The 22,568-nt window shown below is 40.8% G+C and overlaps 1 protein-coding gene across 9 annotated transcripts in view; it reads left to right on the top strand.

Moving 5' to 3' along the window:
• Positions 1-22,568, top strand: part of LOC18440509 (Translation initiation factor SUI1 family protein) — a 57,727-nt gene that overhangs the window by 6,450 nt on the left and 28,709 nt on the right. For 7 of the 9 annotated variants that reach the window (XM_088851625.1, XM_088851634.1, XM_011627365.3 and 4 more), the window contains exons 4-6: positions 4,501-4,582; positions 4,664-4,731; positions 4,952-5,035. In XM_088851625.1, the coding sequence (XP_088707751.1) occupies positions 4,501-4,582; positions 4,664-4,731; positions 4,952-5,035 (234 nt within the window). Of the gene's footprint in view, positions 1-4,500; positions 4,583-4,663; positions 4,732-4,951; positions 5,036-10,368; positions 10,459-10,660; positions 11,267-22,568 lie in introns of those variants that run through there. The other 2 variants (XR_016044200.1, XR_016044198.1) reach the window with 1 other exon arrangement.

The following is a 22,568-nucleotide window of genomic DNA, read 5'->3' as shown; positions in this document are numbered from 1 at the left end:
AAACATAACAGGATGAACGTTATGTTGAAGAGGAAGATGCCTCTGATGATGATGGCTTCAAATTTGATGCATATGATGAGGCTTACCCTACTCCTTCTAATGATGGTGGTGATGATGATTGAAGAATTGAAGAGTTGAATACGCATGAGTGTTTGACTCTTAGTGTTGGTTGTTGAGTGTTGACTATTGTGTCTTAGACTGTATATTTTCTGAATTTTTGTATATTTTTTTCTCTTATTTTTAGTTACTACTGTCTAACTTTTGTGTGTATTAGACTATTAGTGTATGCTTGTATGGTTTTATTGTTTTAGCATTATATGAAAATATGGATTATGGTCTTATGGATTATCAAAATTCTCTTATCGAGTTCTCGACTTCTTCTCAATTCCTCATTCATGGAAATATTAAATATGGATTATGGATAGAATATCAAAATTCTAGTATTTGTGGTTAGAATATCAAAATTCTCCTCATTTGTATCAAAATTCTATCTTTTTTCTTTCAACTGGGCCGCCTAGGTTCTGGGTGCCCTCCTAGGCCTTGGGCGGCCTAGACCTCCACGGCCGCCTGGGTGCCTCGCACTTTTTGAAACACTAGATCCAAATCTCGATCGTCTAATATCATGGAGGCCATTTGCAAACAAGTAGGTGCATCCACCAATAACTCATCTCCAAGTGCATCCCAATACCATGGAGGCCCACTTTACGACTCTTTTTTTCTTGAAAATAGGGGAACATTAGAGTGCACATAAACCAAATCCTTAGCTCTTGCAGAAGTCATTCATTTGCGTTTAATAGAGTGAATATGAGAAAAAGTACTCCAATTCCTCTCACAACAAGATAATGAGCAAGGTTGAGCTGCTTGAGTGAGAAGTCGAAATGCTATGCTTGCAGCCTAGGGGTACTGCAACCATTTTCGGTCCCCCATGTCATAGGTTATTCGGTGTAATGGTCTGCCATAACCTCCCATTTTCGGAACTCGCCCAATCCAACTGAGAATATGCCATATTCACTTCTTGTTGCTTGTCATTCATGAGGCATGCTATAAAGGCTGTGAAAGCATTTATCCCTGTTTATAGAGATCTCCCGATCAACATGTGGAGGCACACGTGTAATACTAGGCCCTCCCTCACTAAGCCGCTCGGCACTGTAATATTGAGGATTGAGACTATGGGCCATGCAATGAAGTGGGGTGTTAATACCCCCCACTTCTGCATCGTAAAAAAAGAGATTTATCTTTGAGTACATTCTATTTTTCATGCTCAAATATAACTTGCACTTTTTCTATCTTGGAGTCCCACATTTCATAAACCTTATGCAACATTTATCTGTATCTGCTGGCCTCAACATCTCTATAATTCGTTTTGTGAATTTCAATAAATAATCAGCCTTTTCCGATCATGAATCACTAAAAATACACTCCTTGATTATCATGCCTTCTCATTGTCAAATGGATCCTTATAAGAAAGCCACTCCTCTGACGTTACCATCTGAACCAAAGCAGGTTTAAACTATATTTACTTGTCTCACCATGATAATTGAAGATGCAAATCTCGTCTCCTCGACACCAAGCATTTGAAGACGTGAATGCCAATTGAATATCGTTAGAGCCAATTCATGATTGACAACAAAGTTTCTGATGGCTCTCACATCCTTGTCTATTTTTACTATCCATTTGAACTCCTCATACCTATCTCTATTTTCTGGTGTATCAGCTGGTGAGCACAAGTTTTTCAAGGCCAAATTTAAAGTGTGGACAACACATGGTGTCCAAAATATATGGGGATGTGTAGCTTCTATGATTAGGCCTGCTGATTTGCGCATGCATTATCAATGATAATTTGTACCACATTTTCAAGTCCAACTTCTTGGACTTCATCAGCGAAAGCTTGGCCATATAGGGCACCGTTAATACTCTCCCCGGATGCATTAATAGCCTTAAAAAAAAGAGGACCAGATTGAGAAGCATCTAAAATATTTATCAGTGGCATCTTTGAACGTCAGTTCAACCATCAGATACAATATGTTTTATATTTTTCAATAGCCTTTCAACATTGGCCTTTTCTTGACTAAGTAGTGTTGTTCTTAGTTTATCATATTGAGGTGGACTATATCCTGTCAACGAATGAATATTGTCATTTTCATAGTTGATTACTTGTCTAAAATAAGGGGATTTGGCCAAGTTTAAAGACAATCTAGATGCATAAAACATGCGTGCAATCAGCCCATCTATCTCTCCTTTTGCTGCCAAATTAGAAGACATCGCAATTAGACGCTCTCCTTTTCTTTTTCTTGGATTTACTTCTTCACAGTCCATAGGTAAGGTATGCTGATTCTAGTCGATGATTTACTACTCATTTTTTTCCTGTCAGCATCATCTTGTAGGTTTTTCAATTGACCCAATAGAGTTTCATCTAGAGCTGAGCACACTTGAACTCCAAATCCTGCAATATGCAACAAATGGGCCTTCACTCTTGAATACGATCCCCTAAATTTTCATTGCAATACTTGCATTGAATCATCCAACTCCACCACCTCCTGAATACCTTTCTACTTTTGTACATGTACCCATAGAGTTGTGTTGGTATTTGATACTTAAAACTTTTGCTTTAGGAGTGTTAGACATTGTTCTTGTTCCTGGATTAGGGATAGTCAACAATTGTTAATATGGGAATGATTAGTGCTTTTCATAATCGATCATAATAAGGGGCAGCCTGTAAAAAACAAAGAGGGTAATGAGGGATGCATACTATTTTTTGGCATATTTTGTCATTGGACACAGAGTATGGAAAAGAAATATTACTTTCTTTATTACTGAATGCTCATTGGTCAGCCAAAATAGCAAGTTCTTTTCTTGATTCATAGAAAAAAGTCACAGCTAGCATTTAATAAGTTCTATTGTTTATTTAATGTGATTGAGACTTCAAAAGTTTCATATAGAGAAACACGACCAAAAGCTTAGAGAGAGAAACACAGACTCCTACATGGAGCTTTAGAGAACAACGTCAATGGCTTCGAGAAACATTAGAAGTGTGTTTCTCTATCTAAACCACCACCACTCAACAATTCTACTGCTTCCGTTGAAGCCCACTTGTCAGCATCCATCGCCTCTGCAACACCTTCAAAAGACCACCATTTCTTTTTGGGGTCTTTCAAAGCTCAATGATATGTTGGATCAGTAGAATCATCCAGCTCTTGAATGATGATGTGATCTGACGGCCATGAAAGCCCACATGCAGCTCCAATAGAGAGCTGGTAAACCTGCAATAAAAAATACCCATTACTTCTCTCTCTAAAAAGTAAAAATTCATCACTCTCTCTCCAAAACTGCATGCTTTCACGCACAATGCAGGTAAAACTCTGGTTTTTCGCCTAGAGAGAGAAACAGTAAGAGCATTTACCTCTTTGTATGTAATTTTTAAGTTTCTCTTTATATAAATTCGGCTTTTCAAAAACCGAAATTTCTTAAATTTCAGTTTTTCAAAAACCGAAATAATTAAGAATTTTGGTTTTTGAAAACCGAAAAATAGGCAGTTCCGTATTTTTTTTAAAAAAGTGTTATGATGTTGAAAAAACGTATATATCTGTAAAAAGGGAAACTAAAAGGTATTTTTGTAATAATGACAAATATAACAAATATATACGTATTTTCCCTATTTTCGTTCATATGGAATTGATGCTCACTCTCAAAAAAAAGACATCATACATGTCACTGCCAGACTTTTTATTTTGTAATTTGTTAAGGTATTAGGTTGTGCAATCTATGTTATTAGGGGTAATGGCCTGGGTTCCTTTACGCAGTCAATTGCATCTTTTGTCGCTTGATTTGTTGGAAGATGGGCATGTCTTGTGGTTCACCTTTGCATGCCTAAGTGCTCTCAACTAGGTAAGAGGCGGTGGTCTCTTAGATTAAATCTCCCCAATTAGAGATCTCATTTTGAAAGCTAAGCCAAAATAAGCCCAAATTTCAATTTTAATATTTTTTTCCTTCTTGTTCATTGTTTGCACATTAAATCAGAGCTAACTAATTGTGGATATGTCCAAGTAATCTGCACAAAGGAAAATATCAAATAAGAGTTTCTAATGTCATTCCCACATATTTGATGCATATTTTCTTTTCCCATAGGGATTCTTGCTTTATATATGTATAATATATATGAGAGAGAGAGAGAGAGAGAGAGAGAGAGAGAGAGAGAGAGGTCATCATCATCATCATCAAAGCCTTTTCCCAACTATTTGGGGTATAGGGAGGGAGGGAGGGATGTATGCATACATTTTCATTTCTTTTTCCCACCTTTAATTGATATTGCAACATTCAAATGGTCTTTCATCTTGTGTCCTTTTATCATTATACTTTGTGTACTTCTTTGTTACACATTGATTGCTCAGTTATAGATAAGTAATTCATGTTGTGTTTTTTCAAAAAAGGATTCTTGTAACATTAGTTTGACATTTGTTGTACTTTGGAAGTAAAACAATCACAATTATTATTGTTTTCCAGGACAAGCAAGAGGTGGTCATTGAAAAGGTTGTGCGTAACAAGCGCAAATGTGTTACTATTATTAAAGGCCTTGATCTTTTCGGTAAGCAAACCATTTATGAATTGGTCTTAGTTAACACCTTATATTTCCATTTAGAGTTATCAACCCAGTCATACATTTTAGGTGTTAAATTAAGTGAAGCTTCAAAGAAACTTGGGAAGAAATTTGCAACAGGAGCATCGGTTGTTAAGGTAAAATTGTGCCTTTTAATGTTTTTGACTCTTGTATATGTTATGTCTTTCTTTCATGTAGATTTATGAAAACATAACATGTAGAATGTAGTCATAAGCCACAATGAATGAAATTTAGTCATCCAGTGAAAAAAAGTTGAAATACTGATGTGAATTAAAAGTATGTCATATGTATGATATCCTCATTCCATATGATTTCCTGAATTGTTGTTATCCCTAGGGGCCAACTGAAAAGGAGCAAATTGATGTGCAAGGGGACATAGCCTATGATATTGTGGAATTCATTACAGAGACTTGGCTTGATGTAAGTACTCAATTAAGATTGCCTCTATTCTATTTCTAGTCACTTGTATTATGGCAATTTATATACTTGTATCCAATGTCAAATAATAAAAGGGTGCGGTTTATATAAGGTCGCAACCTTAATTGTAAAAATAAGTTTGCAATGTTCTACACTATCCATTTTAATTGGACAGTGTAGATTTGACACCTCTTTTAAGGTAGTATAAAAAACTGACACGTCTTTTAAGATTGTGTCAAATCTGTACCGTCCAAATAAAATAGACTGTGTAGATTATTGCAACTTTACTTCTGCAAGTAAGGTTGCAACTTTCAACCTTACATAAATGTTTTCCATAATAAAATGATATGCTTTCATTTATTGTTGGTATTTTTGTCTTCAAAATAATTTGTGGTTGTCTTTTTATGGAAACTTTGCATGTCAAAGCCCCATGTTTTGTTTAGTCTATCATTGATCAACTGCAAGTTTTTTTCGGTTTTTTTGTTTTTGTATATATGCGCGCGCGTCTTTTTGTTTTGTGTTAGCCTTGAGGGTCTGGAAGATGAATTGGTTGTCTGTGTGCTTTTCAACTGCTTTGATGTGGAGTGCAAAGTGGTGTTACATAGACACCGAGATGTGTCACTGTCCACAATTGTTATATGCATTCCTTGCTTCACATTTCAACATGGTGCAATTCATTTGCACAAGTATCTTTTTTTTAAAAAGCGTTTCATCTTTACACGTATTTACAATAAGAAGTTAAAAAAAATCAATAAAAAAATTAAAATATATAAACTACCTCTATACAAGCAGTTTTATCTCTGGAACTCAAAAGTCATTCCTCAACCGAACCTCACCTATATTTGTCCTCACTACATTTATCTCTGCAGCTCAAGTGGAAACCCCAGCCAATCCTCACTGAATCTCCTTTTACTATCATATCTCTACATCTCGTAGCAAGCCAAACTATGTAACCACTCAACTTGCAACATTGGACTTCCAAGCATCTTCTTGTAAAAGTTTTCTTGCCTTAAAGTATCCTCATTCATAACCCGTTTGCTATTTATCCTAATCAGTAAACCCTAACTGGGCCATATCAAAGACTACAAACCCTAATAGTTTTTTTTTGGATGTGTAAGTTTCATACCCTAAGAGATAACACACAAATGTTGTGTGCCATTATAATCTTTGATATGGCATGACTTTTAAAGCTATGCCTCATAATGACATGGCTGTATTCTGTTTTTGGGTAAGAGTGCCAGTTCATAAAAAGTAACTTTTTTTTTTAAATGTGCCATGAAAATCCGACTTCATGCTAAATAAGAGTCTTAATAACCTGATACAAGTGATACTTACAGAATGTGTATCACTTCAATGTTGGTGCAAACATGTCCAAGTATCAACACTGCTGATATGTAGCACAAGGGGAGAGTTGCTGTCTACGCAAAACTGGTGGAAAGCACTGCTACCCATGTGTGTTCTTATGGGTCTGGGCATAATATGTGTAGCATGTCGCCAACACTCGTGTAGATGCAGGCCACTAGGCCAGGTCTGTAGTTGGCATGGCACATATGTGCATGGGCAAGTTGTGCCACTATTGCACGTCTAGTTTGTGTTTCGTTTCCTCTTTGGCACCTCCACCTTGACTGATGAAAATTGCTCACAACCAACCCCTCTCTTTTCTCTCCAAGACTACAAGAACATGGATTGTGGATCTCGACTCTTCATCAGCATTTGGCATTACAACATGTCTCTCAGGTGTTGGATCAAAGGCCACACTAAAGAACCACAAATTGGTTTAGTTACACTTTTTGGGTTGTCCGATTGGTTAGGAAGATTTAGGTCCCAATGAGAGTACTTTTATTTAGTTCACTTGCTTGTCTGGATTGTCTTATTACTATCAAACATTATGAAACAGAGGCATGCAAATACCTAGCATGTGTACTATGTTTACAGAGGAGGCTGAGTCTGTTGATCACCGCTTCAGTCCTGCCCTTTCGTGTGGAATATGTTGTCTTTCATCTTGGACCTCTTTAGGCTACCTGGGTGATGCCAGGTAAGGAGAGTAGTTGCATTCAGTTTGCTAGCTTGCATGGATTGTTTTCTTATATTGATCATTACAGAGCAGGGGCATGCAGATAGTAGGGAGGAAGCTGAGATTGTTTATCAGCACTTCATTCATTGCCCTTTTGCAAGGACTATGTGGTCTTTCATGTTGGACCTCTTTAGTTTATCATGGGTCACACTGTCTATAGTGGCTGGCCTGTTTTCTGGATTGTTTATGTTCCATGGAGAGGGGCACCTACCATGACATCTATGTAATGTGGCTGTTCTTTAAGGCATTTGGAAGGAGCACAGTATCTGGTTATTTAGAGGGGAGGGTGTCAGGAGGGAGATCCTTTAGGAGAGGAATAATAATCAGATTACTGTTTGGATTCTTCTGAGACCGGAATTTCGTGGATCCTGAAGAGTGGATTGTCTAAGGGATTGGAATACTGTGTCACTTTTTGGGGGCGACTAATAGACCTAGTATTAGATGATCTCTTCCTCTAGTAGGGACTCATATTCAATTTTGATGGGATGCCAGGCAACCCAATGGGTGGAGCTGAGAGGCTGCAAAAGAACTTTGAGGGTAGGACTTTATCTCATTTTCAGGATCGGAAATATATGTGATTCATCTTCATGGTGATGTTGGTTGGCTTGCTTTAATGCTCGAGGAGGGCAAAAACCTGCTGGTGGTGGAGGGTGATTGCCTTAATGTCATTTGGTGGGCTGGTGGAGTGTTCCTTCATGGCAGTTGGTTAATTTTTTTTTATAATATTAGTTATTTATGCTCCCCTTTAAGATGCTGTGTTGGCACCTCTTTGTTTTTTTCATGTACCTGTTCCTATTGTTTTTTACCATTAATAAAACTCTGGTCACCAATAAGAAATAGATAGACACACTTTTTCATAGGAAATAGAAAATGGCAAACATGAAGACAAAAAATGGCTAGTGGGCAACTTGGTGAAATATAGAGTTCATGTAAAAATGGGCGTCCCATGTTCAAATTTGGTGGCGAATATACGTTGTTCCAAAAGGCAAGCCGCCTAGCACCTAGACGGTCTAGGGGGCCTGAGCAAGGTGCCCAGGCCTAGGCGGTAAGCTGCCTAGGTGGGCGTCTAGGGCTTGTGCCCCACCTAGGGGCAAAAGTGCCCCTCGTTGAGGAGTATTTTTGGGTTGTTTTATAAAATTAAGAGGGGAAAAAGGTAAGGTTTAGGCTAATTTCAAACCTTAACTCCATTGGAGCCCATTTTAGAGAGAGAGAAACCAAAAAAAACTAGATGCTTGTGATTTTTATAGGATTGAAGGGTTTATCAAATTTACGAGAAATTGATCTAAACATCACCCATTGAGATTATATTTAGTTGTAGATATTTTATGGGTCTATTAGAGGTTTTTTTAGAAGATTTTGAGATTAAAAAACATCTCAAAGGTGGAAGTTTGGAGATCGAGCTATCAAAGTTAGTGAAAATTTTTATTTTTTAGATCCGGGTTGGAAATATGGCTATAACCCAAATCTTTTGGATAAAAATTGCATAAGATTCAATTATTGTGAAAGGGATACAAATGGGGGCATAAACCGGTTTAAGAAACATTTTATCGGTATCAGGGAGATGTTGCCCCATGTAAAATTTTTCCTAATGCTATTAGAGATGGGAATAAAAATTATGAGTATTGTAAAAAAGAAAAAGGAGGAGAGAGAGGCATCCATCGTGTCAATTTTGATGATGATGATAGGTATTAGGAGGGGTGTGAAGAGGTGGAGCAACTTGCTGTATCCCAGACTAGGGAGAAGGGAAAGGGAGTTGTACTTGGTTCTTGGAGTGGGGGGCCTAAGAGGCTTTGGGTTAGAGGGCCTATGGATTGTGTTTTGCCTTGGCCTGTCCTTGAGGTTGCAGGAGAGAAAACAAAGAAGCAAACAACTATTAAGAATAGAATCAAGAAGGAAGAGAGAGATAGAGCTGTATAGTACATTGCTAGATGGTTTTATAAGGCGGGCATTCCTTTCAATACTACTCGCCTAAGTAGCTTCTATAGCTTGGTAGAGTAATTGATCAATTTGGGCTTGGGTTGAAGCCCCCAACCCCATATGAGCTTTTAGAGCCTCTTTTTGAAAAAAGAGGTGGTTGTCACAAAGGAGATTGTGGAGTCACAGAAGGATGCATGGGCTTAGTATGGGGTTTATGTTATAATTGATACTTGGAGTGATAAGTAGAGAAGAAGCCAAGTGAATTTGCTAGTGAATTGTCCTTTAGGGAATGTTTTTTTGAGCTCTATTGATGCCTTTGATTGTAGCCATGTTGCTCATTACATATTGTAAGTGATGGAGAAGGACATCAAGGAGTGGGGAGTAGCATGTATTTAGGTTCTCACAGATAATGCTGCTTCTAATGTTGCTGGTGCTAATTTGTTGCTCATAGCTTACCTTAGTATCTTTTAGACACTATGTGCAACACATTGTATAGACCTCATGCTTGACACTCTTGGTGGTTTGAGCAATATTTTAGGCGCAGTTAAGAAGGCAAAGTCAGTTACAACGTTTATTGATAGCCACACCCTCACCCTCATCATGATGCTTAGATTTACAAAGAAGAAATAAATTGTGAGTTCCGAGGTCACAAGATTTGCTACCTGGTACTTATGCTTAGAATAACATACATTCGAGGAGAGTTCAGTTGAGGCAGATGTTTACTTCAGATGAGTGGAGAGCGTGCAAGTGGTCCAGGAATCAGAAAGGGAAGAAGGTGAGAGATATTATCCTTCTAAGGCTTCTTGGCGAGGGGTGAAGGGCGCTCTAAAGGTATTTTTTCCTCTTCTCAAAGTCCTTCGCATGGTTGATAGTGACAATTCCTTCATGGGCTACATATATGAGGGAATGGAGAGATGCAAGAGAGAGATAACCCATAATTTAGATGATTATGTGAGCCGCTATGAGTCTGTTTGGAAGATTATTGATGAGAAGTGGGATAGGCAGCTACATCGGCCATTGCATGCAGCTAGTTCTTTTTTGAATCCAACTTTTTCTATGCTGATAGGGATATATACACGAATGATTGGATTTAATAAGTGTGTAGATGTGATAGTCCCTAATCCGGATATCCATGATATTATATGCACTGATGAGATGATAAGTTACAAGTGCGGATTAAAGTCTTTTGGGAGTCCAATGGCAGTGAGGTAAAGGACCAAAATTGATCCTGGTATTAATATTCTTAAGTTCCTCAAGTTCAAGTTTCATTACATGTTTGTTGTTTGTTTTCCATAATCTATGTTTCCTATATAATTAACAAATGTAATTCACAATCAATTTGCAGCCAATTGGGGGAGCCAACATGGGTATGGTGCTCTAAATTTACAAAAGTTAGCCTTTTGGATCTTGAGTCTAATCGCTACCCTGTCTGGCTGTAAGTGGAATTGGAGTACTTTTGAGATTGCATTTTAGTTCACTTTATTAGTTTACAAATTAGAATTTATTAATTTGTATTAGCATTTTAGTAGTTACTAGTTAGTCATTACTGATTACTAACTGATTACTATGTCAGTTGTAAATTTGTAATTCTGCAGTATTACATATTTTTATTAATTAGTTTCATTTGATTTTATTAGATTCATAAAAAGAAAAAGAACATGCTTGAATCAAAGAGGCTCAATGGCCTAGTGTATGTCAAGTATAATTGATACTTGAAGGAGAGGTTTGTTAAGAGAGATAAGAGAGACCCCCTCAGATAAGAAAATATGGATAATGCTACGGAGTGGTTGGTTGATGACGATGAGGTCGAGGGGCATGAAGGATTGACATCGGATATGGTCATGGAGGCCTCAAGGACAACATCTGATCCTCCTAGGGTCGCTAGTTCTTCTTCCCAGAGGACGAGGGTGGAGGAGGAAGTAGAGGCAGATTCAGAAGAGAGAGAGGAGGATGACTATTATGTAGAGGAAGGAGATGATTCAATTATGATGGACTCGATTCTGAGGCATATGATGTAGCTGACCCTGCTTTTCCTGATGATGAGTGATGATTGAAGACTCTTTTGAGTCTTCATGTCTATATTTTTTGCATTATTCTTTTGTGTATTGTGGTTTGTAAACTTTTAAGTTTTAACAATGTATGGACTACGGATATGGACTTATGGAGTTTTGAGGAGCATATGTGGACTATAGAGTATAGACGTTTGATGAATCAATGTCTTGCTAAGTTGCTATCTTGGATTATATTATCCTATTTTTAGTTTTTATTTTGTGTATGGACTGTGGAGTGCATGGAGTTTGGATTATGGTATGGATATAGTCTAATACTCTAATGCCTAATGGTTTGAAGCTTAAACTTCAAAGTTTGATCTTTGAATTTGAATTGCATGGAATTATGGACTAAAGTATGTCTCAATATGTATTTTTTAATTTTTTACACAAAATCTGACCATAAAACAACTTTTTATTCTACTGGGCCTCCTAGGTTTTGGGCGCTCACCTAGGCGCTGGGGGGCCTGGGCCCCCTCGGCCGCCTAGGCACCGCCCGTTGTTTTTTGGATCATTGGTAATATATTATGATTTTGAATATTTAGTTTACAAAGATTCAATGGGTATGACATAGATCTTGATCGCTAAATTGGTGGGAGGTATCTTTACATGTACGATTCAATGGGTCTTCATCTAGCGATAAACAACACCTATCAGTACTGAAACTAATAAACGTGGGGTTTTGCATTTTTGAAGGCCCAAGGTTTATCGAATGGTGATTTATTGAGCACATGTGAAATGAAGCCCTAAACCAATTCAAGCACTCCCACATAAATGTTGAATTTTGAGTTGTAATCAGTGTTAAAACAAGGAGCTCACTAGTCGTTGCCTAGAGACTGGCAATGGATTTAACTTCGCTTATGAAACATGGACATGCATGTATGGGGGTCTGACCAAATGTCGACACTTGGGTGTCACCAACAAGTATGTTGAAACCTCTAAAACGAATACAACACGGTCAATGAGTGTCCAATACTATGGCTGTGTTCTGAGACAAGTTTCGACTTGAGAATCTGGCGTTTCTTATTTAGAAATGCAAGTTTTGATTTTTTTCTTTTAATTTGTTTTTTTACCTAGGTTTAACTTGACTCGTTCTTCCAATAAAATATCCTTTCTTTTTCAGTCTAGTAAAATTATTAAGGTTTCTCTCTCGCAAAAGTCGTGAATCTCCATCTCGCTTCTTATTCGACACTCTCCTTCCCTTTATCTAAATCTTTCGATCTAAGGTGCATCATATGCTTTAATGCATGTTGTTTTTCTTCGTATTGTAATAGAGATCTCATTGTTTTGGGAGGATTTAGTCATCAATCTCTTCATAATAGGCTTCACTGCCATGTAAATCCGCGCACCAATGATTTTTGTAACAAGTTTTATGATGAGTTATTGTTTTTTATAGGAAGTTTTACGTATGGATTGTTAAAACTATTGAATTTATCCTTTGGTCAATAAGTTTGGAAATTTTATCGCGGGGCCCTACTCCCATTTTAATTATTCTTTCCAAATTTTCCCTCAGTTTGACGTTTCAAATATGAACCACTTAATTTTTTATTTATTATTTAGTTTTTGACATTTGTGGGGAGGTATGATGTTTAGTACAGCGAATTTGCCCCATTTGTAGGGTGGTTTGATGTTGTGGTCCGATTATTGCAACATTGGACTGCTCTACATTTTTTGCCCATGTCTATTGCGCAGCTATGTTACAAACATTGGACCGCCCTTTTTCATAGTTTTTTATATGTTTTTTGAAAATAGTTAACTATAGTTCTATTAATGATATCAGAATGTGCAGTCAAATGAGGCCTCCCGAGAGGGTACCCTTTACATCCCCAAAGGGTTAAAAAAAGAAGCAAAAAAGGTCTAGAGGCTTGGGGTCAACAAAAACTAAAGAACCCCCATGGTGTTAGAATAGGCTCCCTCCTTAGCAAGAAGGTGTGCATCCGAATTGGCTTCCCGAAATACATGGTGCCATCAGATTGAGATACCCAACGACAAGTTAGATATCTCACGGAAGATATCATCTAAATGCCTAGGGAAAGGAGAAATATCGGCTGCCCACAAAATAACATTCTTGCTATCTCCTTTAATCACTAAGGAAGAACCCCAGATGCTATCGGAACTTTGCAATGCTTTCAACAGGGCATTGGCTTTAGCCAGGGTAGAATCTGCTAAACCTATGGGGCAGGAAAAGGCTAACAAAGTATGTCCCTCATTGGTCCGAAAGAGACCACCAACTCCTGATGGGCCAGGATTACCAAGGGAGCAGCCATCAAAGTTTAGCTTGATGGAACTTGGCTCAGGTGGTCTTCACAGAGCTGCCCGCGATCTTCTATGATTTGCCACATGAAGTAGGTTTGACCAATTCCTTTGGAAATCAGAGGGTGGGAAGTCTTTGAACAATTTGTAGTTGGAAGCCCAAAAGGCTATTAAATTCGTAACTTGGTCTGCCAAAGCCACCATTGAAGTTCTTTCTCCTCTAAAAATCCTATAATTTCTTTCAATCCATAATACCCTCCTGTGATTTGTTTCAATCCATAATACCCACAAAGTGACAGATATGGAGGCTTTTCAAAGTTCTCTTCCTGCCTTAGGCCATGGCGAATAAAGGTAGGCTTGGAACAGATGTGGGACTGGGCTTGGGGCGACCTACGACCATTGAAAGAAGCCCAAAACAAAGGTCCATAGAGTTCTTCCACGGTGGAGGAACAAATGAGGATTGGTTTCCTTCTCCTCCATGCACAAGGCACAGTCCTCTTCTTTGCAGTACATACCGTCAACACCCTCTCATAGTTCACTATCCGACAAAAGACTTGGAACCTTGGGGGCAAAAAGTGGTTTCAGGCTTTAGATAATAGAGGCGGCGTAGGGCCAACAGCTGTGGGGGTGGATGTGAGGGTGGTATAGAAAGAAGACACTGAGAAGATCCCCGAGGGGGAAGGTTCCCAAATGATCTTGTCTACCTTGGAGGTAGGAAGGAACACTGAGTGGAGGACTTTTGCCGCGGCCTCGAAGTCATCTAGTTCATTGTCATTGAGGGGTCTCCTGAAATTTGACGACTAAGTATGAAGAAAACTCGAGAGACCAAAATTTTATGCCACAATTGAATGTGCGTCACTTGTTATCTAATAGAGGGTAGGAAACTGATCCCTCAGAGGTGTACAACCAACTCAGTTATCATCCCAAAACAATACCCTTGTCCCATCTCTTGGGCGAAAACATATATGCCAAGAGAATTGTTCACGACATCGTAAACTTGATCTCCAAATCCCAAATATAACTCCATTAATCCTGCAATTAGGAGTCCAGTGGTTGACCCCATAGCAATACTTATGTTTGATCACTTCTCTCTATAAGTGATTTTGATGGTTGCGTACTTTCACCACCACTTGCCTAAGATAGCATTGTTGTGGGCCCTGTGGTTGTGAATACCCAACCCTCCTTAGGATTTTGGTAAGCAAAGTTTGGGCCATGCAATGAGATGGTACTTGTTCTTAAATTTCCTGTGCTCCCCGGACCAGAAAAAGTCCCTCATCATTCACTCCAGTCTAGCGGCTACGGAGGCCGGGATGTCAAATAATGACATCTGAAATACGGGTGTGTTAGCCAGAGTATCTTTGATGCGGGTTATTCCTGCTTAGGACAAAATTCTTCTTTTCCATCCCGTGAATCTTCGATCAAATTTATCGATGGTTTGGCTCCATTGGGATAGTCGTGGCACCCCAAGGCAAAGGGGAAGACCAAGGTAAGAGGAGGGTAGCTTCTCTACCGAGCAACCGCCCCTGCTGGCTAGGATGTGGATGATGGGGTCGGTGCAGACCCCCATCATCTTGGACGTGTTGAGATTTGCTTTAAACCCAGTAGCCATCTTGAAGCATTTTAAAAAAATCCATAGGGTATCAACTTGTTGAACCGATGCATCACAGAAGACCAGGGTGTCATCTACGTATTGAAGGTGGGAGATGTGGGGACCCTGGTTACTAGATTTAAATCCACATAGCATGTCTGCTAGGTAGAGCCACCAGATAGAGGTGCTAAAGACCTCGACCACAATTGCAATCGACAACGACAATGGTGGATCTCCATGGTGGAGTCCTCTAGAAGCCGAGAAGAGGCCTTTGGGGGTCCCGCTGAATAATACTGAGAAGATTGGGCTAGAAATGCATCCTTTGATCCACACTCTCCACTTAGACCCAAAGGCTGTCCTTCTCATGGTTTCATCTAGAACTGCCTAATCAACGTGATTGTATGCCTTCTCCCAATCTAGGTTTATAACTAATACAGGGGTTTTAGAGATGGCGCGAGAATGGATACACCCGTGGGCAATTAAAACCCCGTCCAAAATTTGTCGGCCCTTGACAAATGCACATTGGGTGGGGGAGATGACAGAGTCAATCATTGCCCTTAGTCTGGAAGCAGGGACTTTGGACAACAGTTTGTAAGAGCAATTGACCTAGCTAATAAGTCTGAAATCTTTAAGCTCTTCAGCCCCTTCCGTTTGGGGGAGTAATGCGAGGAAAGTTGCATTCATAACCTTGTTGATGATCCCTCTCGGGTGAAATTCCGAGAAGAACTCCAACATGTCGGGGCAGATGATCTCTCAGAAAGTTTTGAAGAAGGCAATAGAGTTGCCGTTATAGCCGGGAGCTTGGTCGGGGCTCAGGTCATTGAGTGGCAAAAGAATTTCAATCTCTGAAAAGGGACGTTCCAGCCACTCCACTTTTTCAGGGGTAAGGGATAGGAAAGCAATGTCGTGCATAGTGGGTCTTGCGCCAGGCAATGAAGAGAATAGATTGGAAAAGAATCGCACGACTGCTTGCTCAATCTGATGGGGTTGGTCTAGGACCACATTGTTGACCTTGAGGTGGGTGATGGCATTCTCTCGTATTCGAAAATTTTCTATCTTATGGAAGTAGCCTGTGTTCAAGTCTCCCAATTTTAGCCATTTGTCCCTGGCTCTCTGCGCCCAGTATACGTCCGCCTTATGAAGAGTGGCTTGGTAATCGAACTTGGCCTTTGCACGTTGTTCGTGCTCAGCTTGAATAGCGGTCTAGATTCCTCCTCAGTGTCCCATGACTGAATCCTTGAAGCAATGACTCCTTCCTGGCCCAAAACTTCCTTGAGTGTTGGGCCTTCCAAGTTTTCATGTTGGATTTCAGCAGTTGCAACTTCCTTGATCCACCGTGATTCGAACCTAAAGGGCTTCAGGCCACTTAGGACGGTTTGGGTGTCAAGCAAAATAGGGTGATGGTCAGAGGTTGTTTTGGGTAAAACTGTGGAATGGGTTGTAACAATCCTAAAATTTCAAAAAAAATAAAAAAGGAGAAAAGATTCTTTTAAATAGGTGATGGTCTGTTTGAGTATGATGGTCCTTGGGGACCATCACTATTTTCAAAACTTTTTACTTGGTTTAAACTTTTGCTGCTGCTTTTGTTTGCAGCCTTTGCAGTTGCTGCTTGCAGCTGGTCACGTCCTTTAGCGGACGTGGTTTTCGTATGTTAAAAGCAGACGCTTAACGTGACACCTCAGGTATGAGGTAGAGCGTAATAAAATATTATAATAAGACGTTATAAGAATTTAAATAGGGGAGGTGAGCACTCCCACCCTAGAAAATTTTGAGATCTTTCTCTCTCTGGTCGAAACACAGTGAACTCCTCTCTCGAACCGAATTTTTATCGGAAGCTCCCTCTTAAATATTTTGGGCTCAAATTTAGAAAGGTAGCAGTTCGTAACGACGTTCTAGCATAATTGCCAATTTAATATATATAGAAAAACTCTTATAGAAATTCAAGAATACGGAAATATCACAATTTATGGGATATCAATTCACAAATAAACATTTCACAACAATACTATAATCAATTGCAAAAATGTCAATTTTTTTAAATAATAAGGCAATCATTTGCACATGAATTTTACAATGTCTAAATATTCAAAACAGTAGAAAGAAATATCACAATTTTACTAAAAGCAGAAATATTACATTTATTTCTAACAATAAACAAGAAAAATAAATAAATTTATTTTTCTAATTTACAGCATTCAAAATTTCTAACATAGATAAAATATCACAATTTTTATTAAAAAGATTATTTTTCAAGATAATGAGGTCATGTGCGCATAAAATTTATCGCGCCTAAAATTCATGATAATAAGTAGAAATAATTATTTCATTTCATTTTTAAAAAGAATGGATTATTTTTCGAGACAATGGGGTTACTTACACACAAAACTTATAAAATAAATATCCTGGACGGAAATATCACTATTTATTAAAAATAGACTATTTTTCAAAAAGACGATGTCACTTACCCACAAATATTTGAGAGGGAGCTTCCGATAAAAATTTGGTTCGAGAGAGTTCACTGTGTTTCGACCAGAGAGAGAGAGATCTCAAAATTTTCTAGGGTGGGAGTGCTCACCTCCCCTATTTAAATTCTTATAACGTATTATTATAATATTTTATTACGTTCTACCTCATACCTGAGATGTCGCGTTAAGCGTCTGCTTTTAACATACGAAAACCACGTCCGCTAAAGGACGTGGCCAGTTGCAAGCAGCAACTGCAAAGGCTGCAAACAAAAGCAGCAGCAAAAGTTTAAACCAAGTAAAAAGTTTTGAAAATAGTGATGGTCCCCAAGGACCATCATACTCAAACAGACCATCACCTATTTAAAAGCATCTTTTCTCTTCTTTTTTTTTTTTGAAATTTTAGGTTTGTTACATTCTTCCCCCCTTAAAGAAATTTAGTCCTCTAAATTTGTGTACCTGATTACTGAAAAAGATGGGGGTATTTTTCTCTGATTTCATCTTCTCGTTCCCAAGTCGACTCTTCTCTTGAATGGTACTGCCATAATACACGGACCAAAAGAATCTCCTTGTTACGCAACACTTGCACCTTTCTATCCAGTATCAAAATTGGCTGCTCAATGAAGCATAGGTCCTTCCTGATCGGTAAAGGTTCATATTTTAAGATATGGGACCGGTCGGGCTGATATTTTCGTAGTGAAGATACATGAAAGACATTATGGACATTTGCCAATTCGGGTGGTAAGGCAAGTCTATAAGCGACACCTCCGATTCTTTCCAGGATTTCAAATGGTCCGATGTAACGTGGGCTCAACTTTCCTTTCTTGCCGAATCTCATAATACTCTTTATTGGTGAGATTTTTAGGAAAACTCGATCACCTTCTTCAAATTCAAGATCTCTCCTTCGGTTATCGGCATAACTCTTTTGCCGACACTGAGCTGTCCTGAGCCTTTCACGAATTAATGTTATTTTATCTGTGGTTATCTGGACAATTTCGGGCCCCAAAAGCTTTCTTTCACCAACCTCGTCCCAACATATGGGTGACCTGCATTTCCTTCCATACAGGGCTTCATATGCTGAGGGAATTGATACTGGAAGGGTAGGGAGGAAAGTTTGGTGTCATTGAGTGCCAGTAGGGAGGGGGAGTGTTTAGCACATATGTCTCGGATCGTGTTTCTTTTTTGTGGGTGGCCAGGGCCACATATATTCCACATTAAGATTCTCATTGGGAGAGAGTTGATGCGTGGGACCTTCTTGAGAGACGGAGGGACTGAGAGCTGGTTGCTGAGGTTGGGTGGGTCGGAGAGGGAAAGAGGGGGTTGTGAAGGGCCACTGTCATAATTGACCCCAAAAGCTAGCAGGTTATCAAATTCCCTTTTGCCTTTTGTGGTTTTGGATGGTGAGGCTATTTCAGCGTGAATTCTTCGAAGATCTCTTTAGGGCCATTGAATTTTAAGCCCATCACCCTCATACCCTTCCTGAGGGTCTCCCTGTGCACTATGTAAATTATTGAAAAACATGGAGTCAACTGAAGCAGCTGATTCCAACTGGTAGCTTGTGAGTGAAAGCCAAGAAGATGAGGGTGAGTCAATAGGCCCAGCCGAGGGAGGAAAGCCACAGGGTTGTGGGCTATAGATGCAATCTAAGGGGGAAGAAGGGCGAGAGGTATTCAGGAGTGAACCTAATAAAAAAGGGGAGGGGGGGGGGGGGGGGGGAGACATGGGCTGTCCAGGAGGAAAATAGGTGGGGGGCTTTAAGTATTGGGGCTGACTTTTCATAGTGATAAGAAAAGTGAGACCTCTTGGTTCAAATCGCTATGTTGCCAAGGTGCAAGGATGGCCGAGGGGGTGCCTTGAACCGAAGCCACAGGGAGAGAGGTGGTTGTGGAGGGGGAGTTAGCGCATGAGAAGGACCCAGGAAAGGGCCCACTGTCTGACGTGTCGAGGGAGGTCGCTTGGCATAGATTTGATTGGGTTACCAAGGTTAAGGGAGGGTTGACCATTGTATGAGGGATACCCTTGCCTCGGGGCAAAAGATGAGAAGATGGAAGAGGCTTAGACCGCGAAGAGGTGAGCATGGGCGGAGATCTGCTGTTGGATGGGGAGAGCCCTTTTCATGAGGAGATGACAAAAAATGTGGAAGAGAGGAGGCCACGTAGTCTCGAGGCGACATACTTGAGCTGGCAGCAGGCTGGTAAGTAGGAAGGGGTTTAAAGGTAGGACGCGTGTCGGCCACGCCTTCCCTCGGATGCACAAGATTACGTGCTCCGACGGCTACGATGTGAGCCTGTACGAGCATCTGCAGGGTAGATGTTGCTTGAACCTCTTGACTTGCTGAGTTGGATGGATCTCTTTGTACGGCTAGATAACAGGTTGATCAATGCATGGTGCGGCTGTTAGGGACCGGGTGTTGACAATCTCCAGCTGCGAGGGGGCAATCACAGCTGATGATCTGAAGTTCCTTGGACCTTAAGATTTCTTAATCAATGGCCGCGAGACACCATCGTTCACTCCATCGAAGGCTACCAAACGTGGTATTGTGGTCCTGACCCATTAAGACTGTGGTTCTGAACATGGCAAGGTGAGGGGGGAAAGCCTTTAGCCAGGAAATTGGGACGCTGAAGAAGAGCCCATCTGCCTCAAGCCACAGGTTAGTGAGGAAATGTTCCGAGATAAGTGCATCGACCAGGTGTTGAATGGAACCAAGTAGAAGAGAGGCGGCAAAAGGCCAATGAACCGAGATGAATTTTCCACAAGCTTCGTCAATCTTTGGAAGGTATTAACTGTTGGAAGGTATTTTTCATCAACATGGGCCCCCCGATCAATAAAGGCCTAGCAAGTAGTGGAAATTCGAACAGTCTCAAAACAACCCCAGAACTGGCCAAGATCTTCATGAGGTCTCTCAAGAGTCTCTTGTCAAGTTTCGTCGCATTCCGACATGTCTAAGGCATTGTAGACTAAGAAACAGTTATGGCATAATCGGCCTCTAGCACCTTGAAACGGACCCCTATAACTAGAGCTACATTTTTAGTGTCTCAAATTGCTATGGGACCACAAACATTGGATCTAGCACGGTTGAAAACCCTCAAGGGTCAAGTTTCAGCTCAAACGGACATTCCAAGAAGAAGTTATAGGCGAAAGAGTGAAACAAGAGAAGCCTCACGCTATTCCCGTGCGGCCACCCTGCAACACTACACCATTGAAGGGACAGTCACGACAGTGACTTTCGACGCTTATATCTCACTTGTCCAAAGTCGGATCGCGCTCAAATTTGGTGAGCATGTTCGTCTAACATCGTCTGTGCAGTTCTCTCAGGACACGTCCAAGCCCTCACTCCCGTTCAAGAGGAAGCCCCGCTACAAGCCGCTCATGAGCATGCACTGGACCTTTCAGAGCCCTCGACCTCTCAGCCCTGGGAAGTCTACCATGGGCGAAGTAGGCTCAAATCCCTGAAACGTGAGGCGGTCCAAACAGCCCCTCAGGGATCCCGAAGGAGACTGCGAGCACCTAGGTCAGCCGACCGAAGGAATCATCTTCCTCCGCCACTAGTTGAGGAAGAATTCCTCAGGCCCCTTCCCCCACTGCCGACCTTGTGGGACTTCATCCCAAGCGCAATTCTCCTCATCTTATCGTCCAATTAGGCAGACGACCCTGAGTTATCAATATCTCAAGAGTCGGCCAAAATGGGTAACGACGTTAAAAGCACCCCACGACGATCAAAGTTGAAGCATGACCTTAAATACCCCCTGCAAACGTCCAATTCTGGCGACGACGTAAAAAGCTGCCCGGAACTTTCTAACTCTTCTTCTCCTTTCCCCTCCTCTATTCCTTCTGCAGGTACTGCTCGGCGATGCCCATTTTTTGACACTCTAAACAAAGAGTTTGGAGGCACCAGCCTCACCACGCCGCAGCAAGAGCACCTCAGAGAGATGCTGGTCCCTGCGGCTGGATTTTTGACAGTCGCCGACGCTCTGTTAACCCGAGCAAAAATTGAGTCATCCTCGACCTCCTCTTCTAAAGAAGCCTCCCACATGGTGCAGATCTTGGAAGTACTAGCAAGCACGGGGCAAATGAACTTAAGATCGGGAAAGAAGCTATAGCCCACACCTCAAATTTCTTGATCCTTCACTTCCCCCTAAACCTAAACCTAAACCTGAAGACTTCTACATCCCTAATACGAGTCCCTATCACTTCCCCATCAACCCAGACCGTACTTGCTGAGCAACAAATTCAGCCGGTGTCACAAACCAAAACCCAACCAAAGCCTATTCCTAAACCTACCCTACCACCTACACCAGTGACTGGATCAGGAACACAGAAGACGAATGAGGATAAAGTGAAGTATGACGTAATTGGGTCCTTGAGAAAGCTTCCAGGCCTTTTAAGTATCTATGATGCCTTCATGCTGTCTAGAGACTTTCGTATGGCTCTGGTCCAAGCTCTTTCTAACCCAGAGGTGTGCGAGACTGAGGTGGAACCTATTGAGGTTGACCCAGTTGGGGGGCAAATTCCACAATCGCTCCTCTTCGTGAATGGTGAACTGCACGCCTACCCTCTCAATCGGATCATACTGAACGGAGGGTCAACCGTTAACCTGATCCCAAGAAGGATTCTCACCTGATTGGGATTAGGGTCTGACGACCTCACTCTTACCCACATCACCGTGCATTCAACCAGTCAGGAGAAAAGTCGGCCGGCATAGTGCGTCTTCGCCTCAAGATCGATGATCTCAACGATTACGCTCAGTTCCATGTAATCGACACCGATACCTCTTACAATGTCCTGCTTGGTCATCCTTAGCTTCACGATCAGGGAGTGGTTCCTTCCACGCTTCACCAATGTTTCAAGTACAGCCGAGATGGAAGGTAACACACGGTTTATGCTGACAAAAGATCGTTCCCCGTAGTTGAAACTCACTATGCCGATGCCAAGTACTATTTTATAGACCTTCCAGCATTAGAAAAGCCAAAAGATTATGATCGGAAGTTTGTGAGAGAGACAGGACCTTCGTCTCATGACGACGTTGAGGATCTGGTGCGGATGATCACAGATATATTCAAAGAAGAGGAAAGACAAGGCAAGATCCTCCCTTTGACCCCCCTTCACCCAAGTATACCTTGCCACCTCTCCACGGTCATGGTAACCTCTCCCTAAGACGAAGCTTCTCTCTCTACTTCTAATTCGCCAGAACAAA

This window comes from Amborella trichopoda, chromosome 1 (assembly GCF_054954075.1).
Source record: "Amborella trichopoda isolate Santa Cruz 75 chromosome 1, AtrichopodaSantaCruz75HAP2 v2.0, whole genome shotgun sequence".
In the NCBI taxonomy this organism is placed as follows: domain Eukaryota; kingdom Viridiplantae; phylum Streptophyta; class Magnoliopsida; order Amborellales; family Amborellaceae; genus Amborella; species Amborella trichopoda.
The sequence above is the reverse complement of the archived record's forward strand: the minus strand, read 5'-3'. Positions and strand labels throughout refer to the sequence as shown.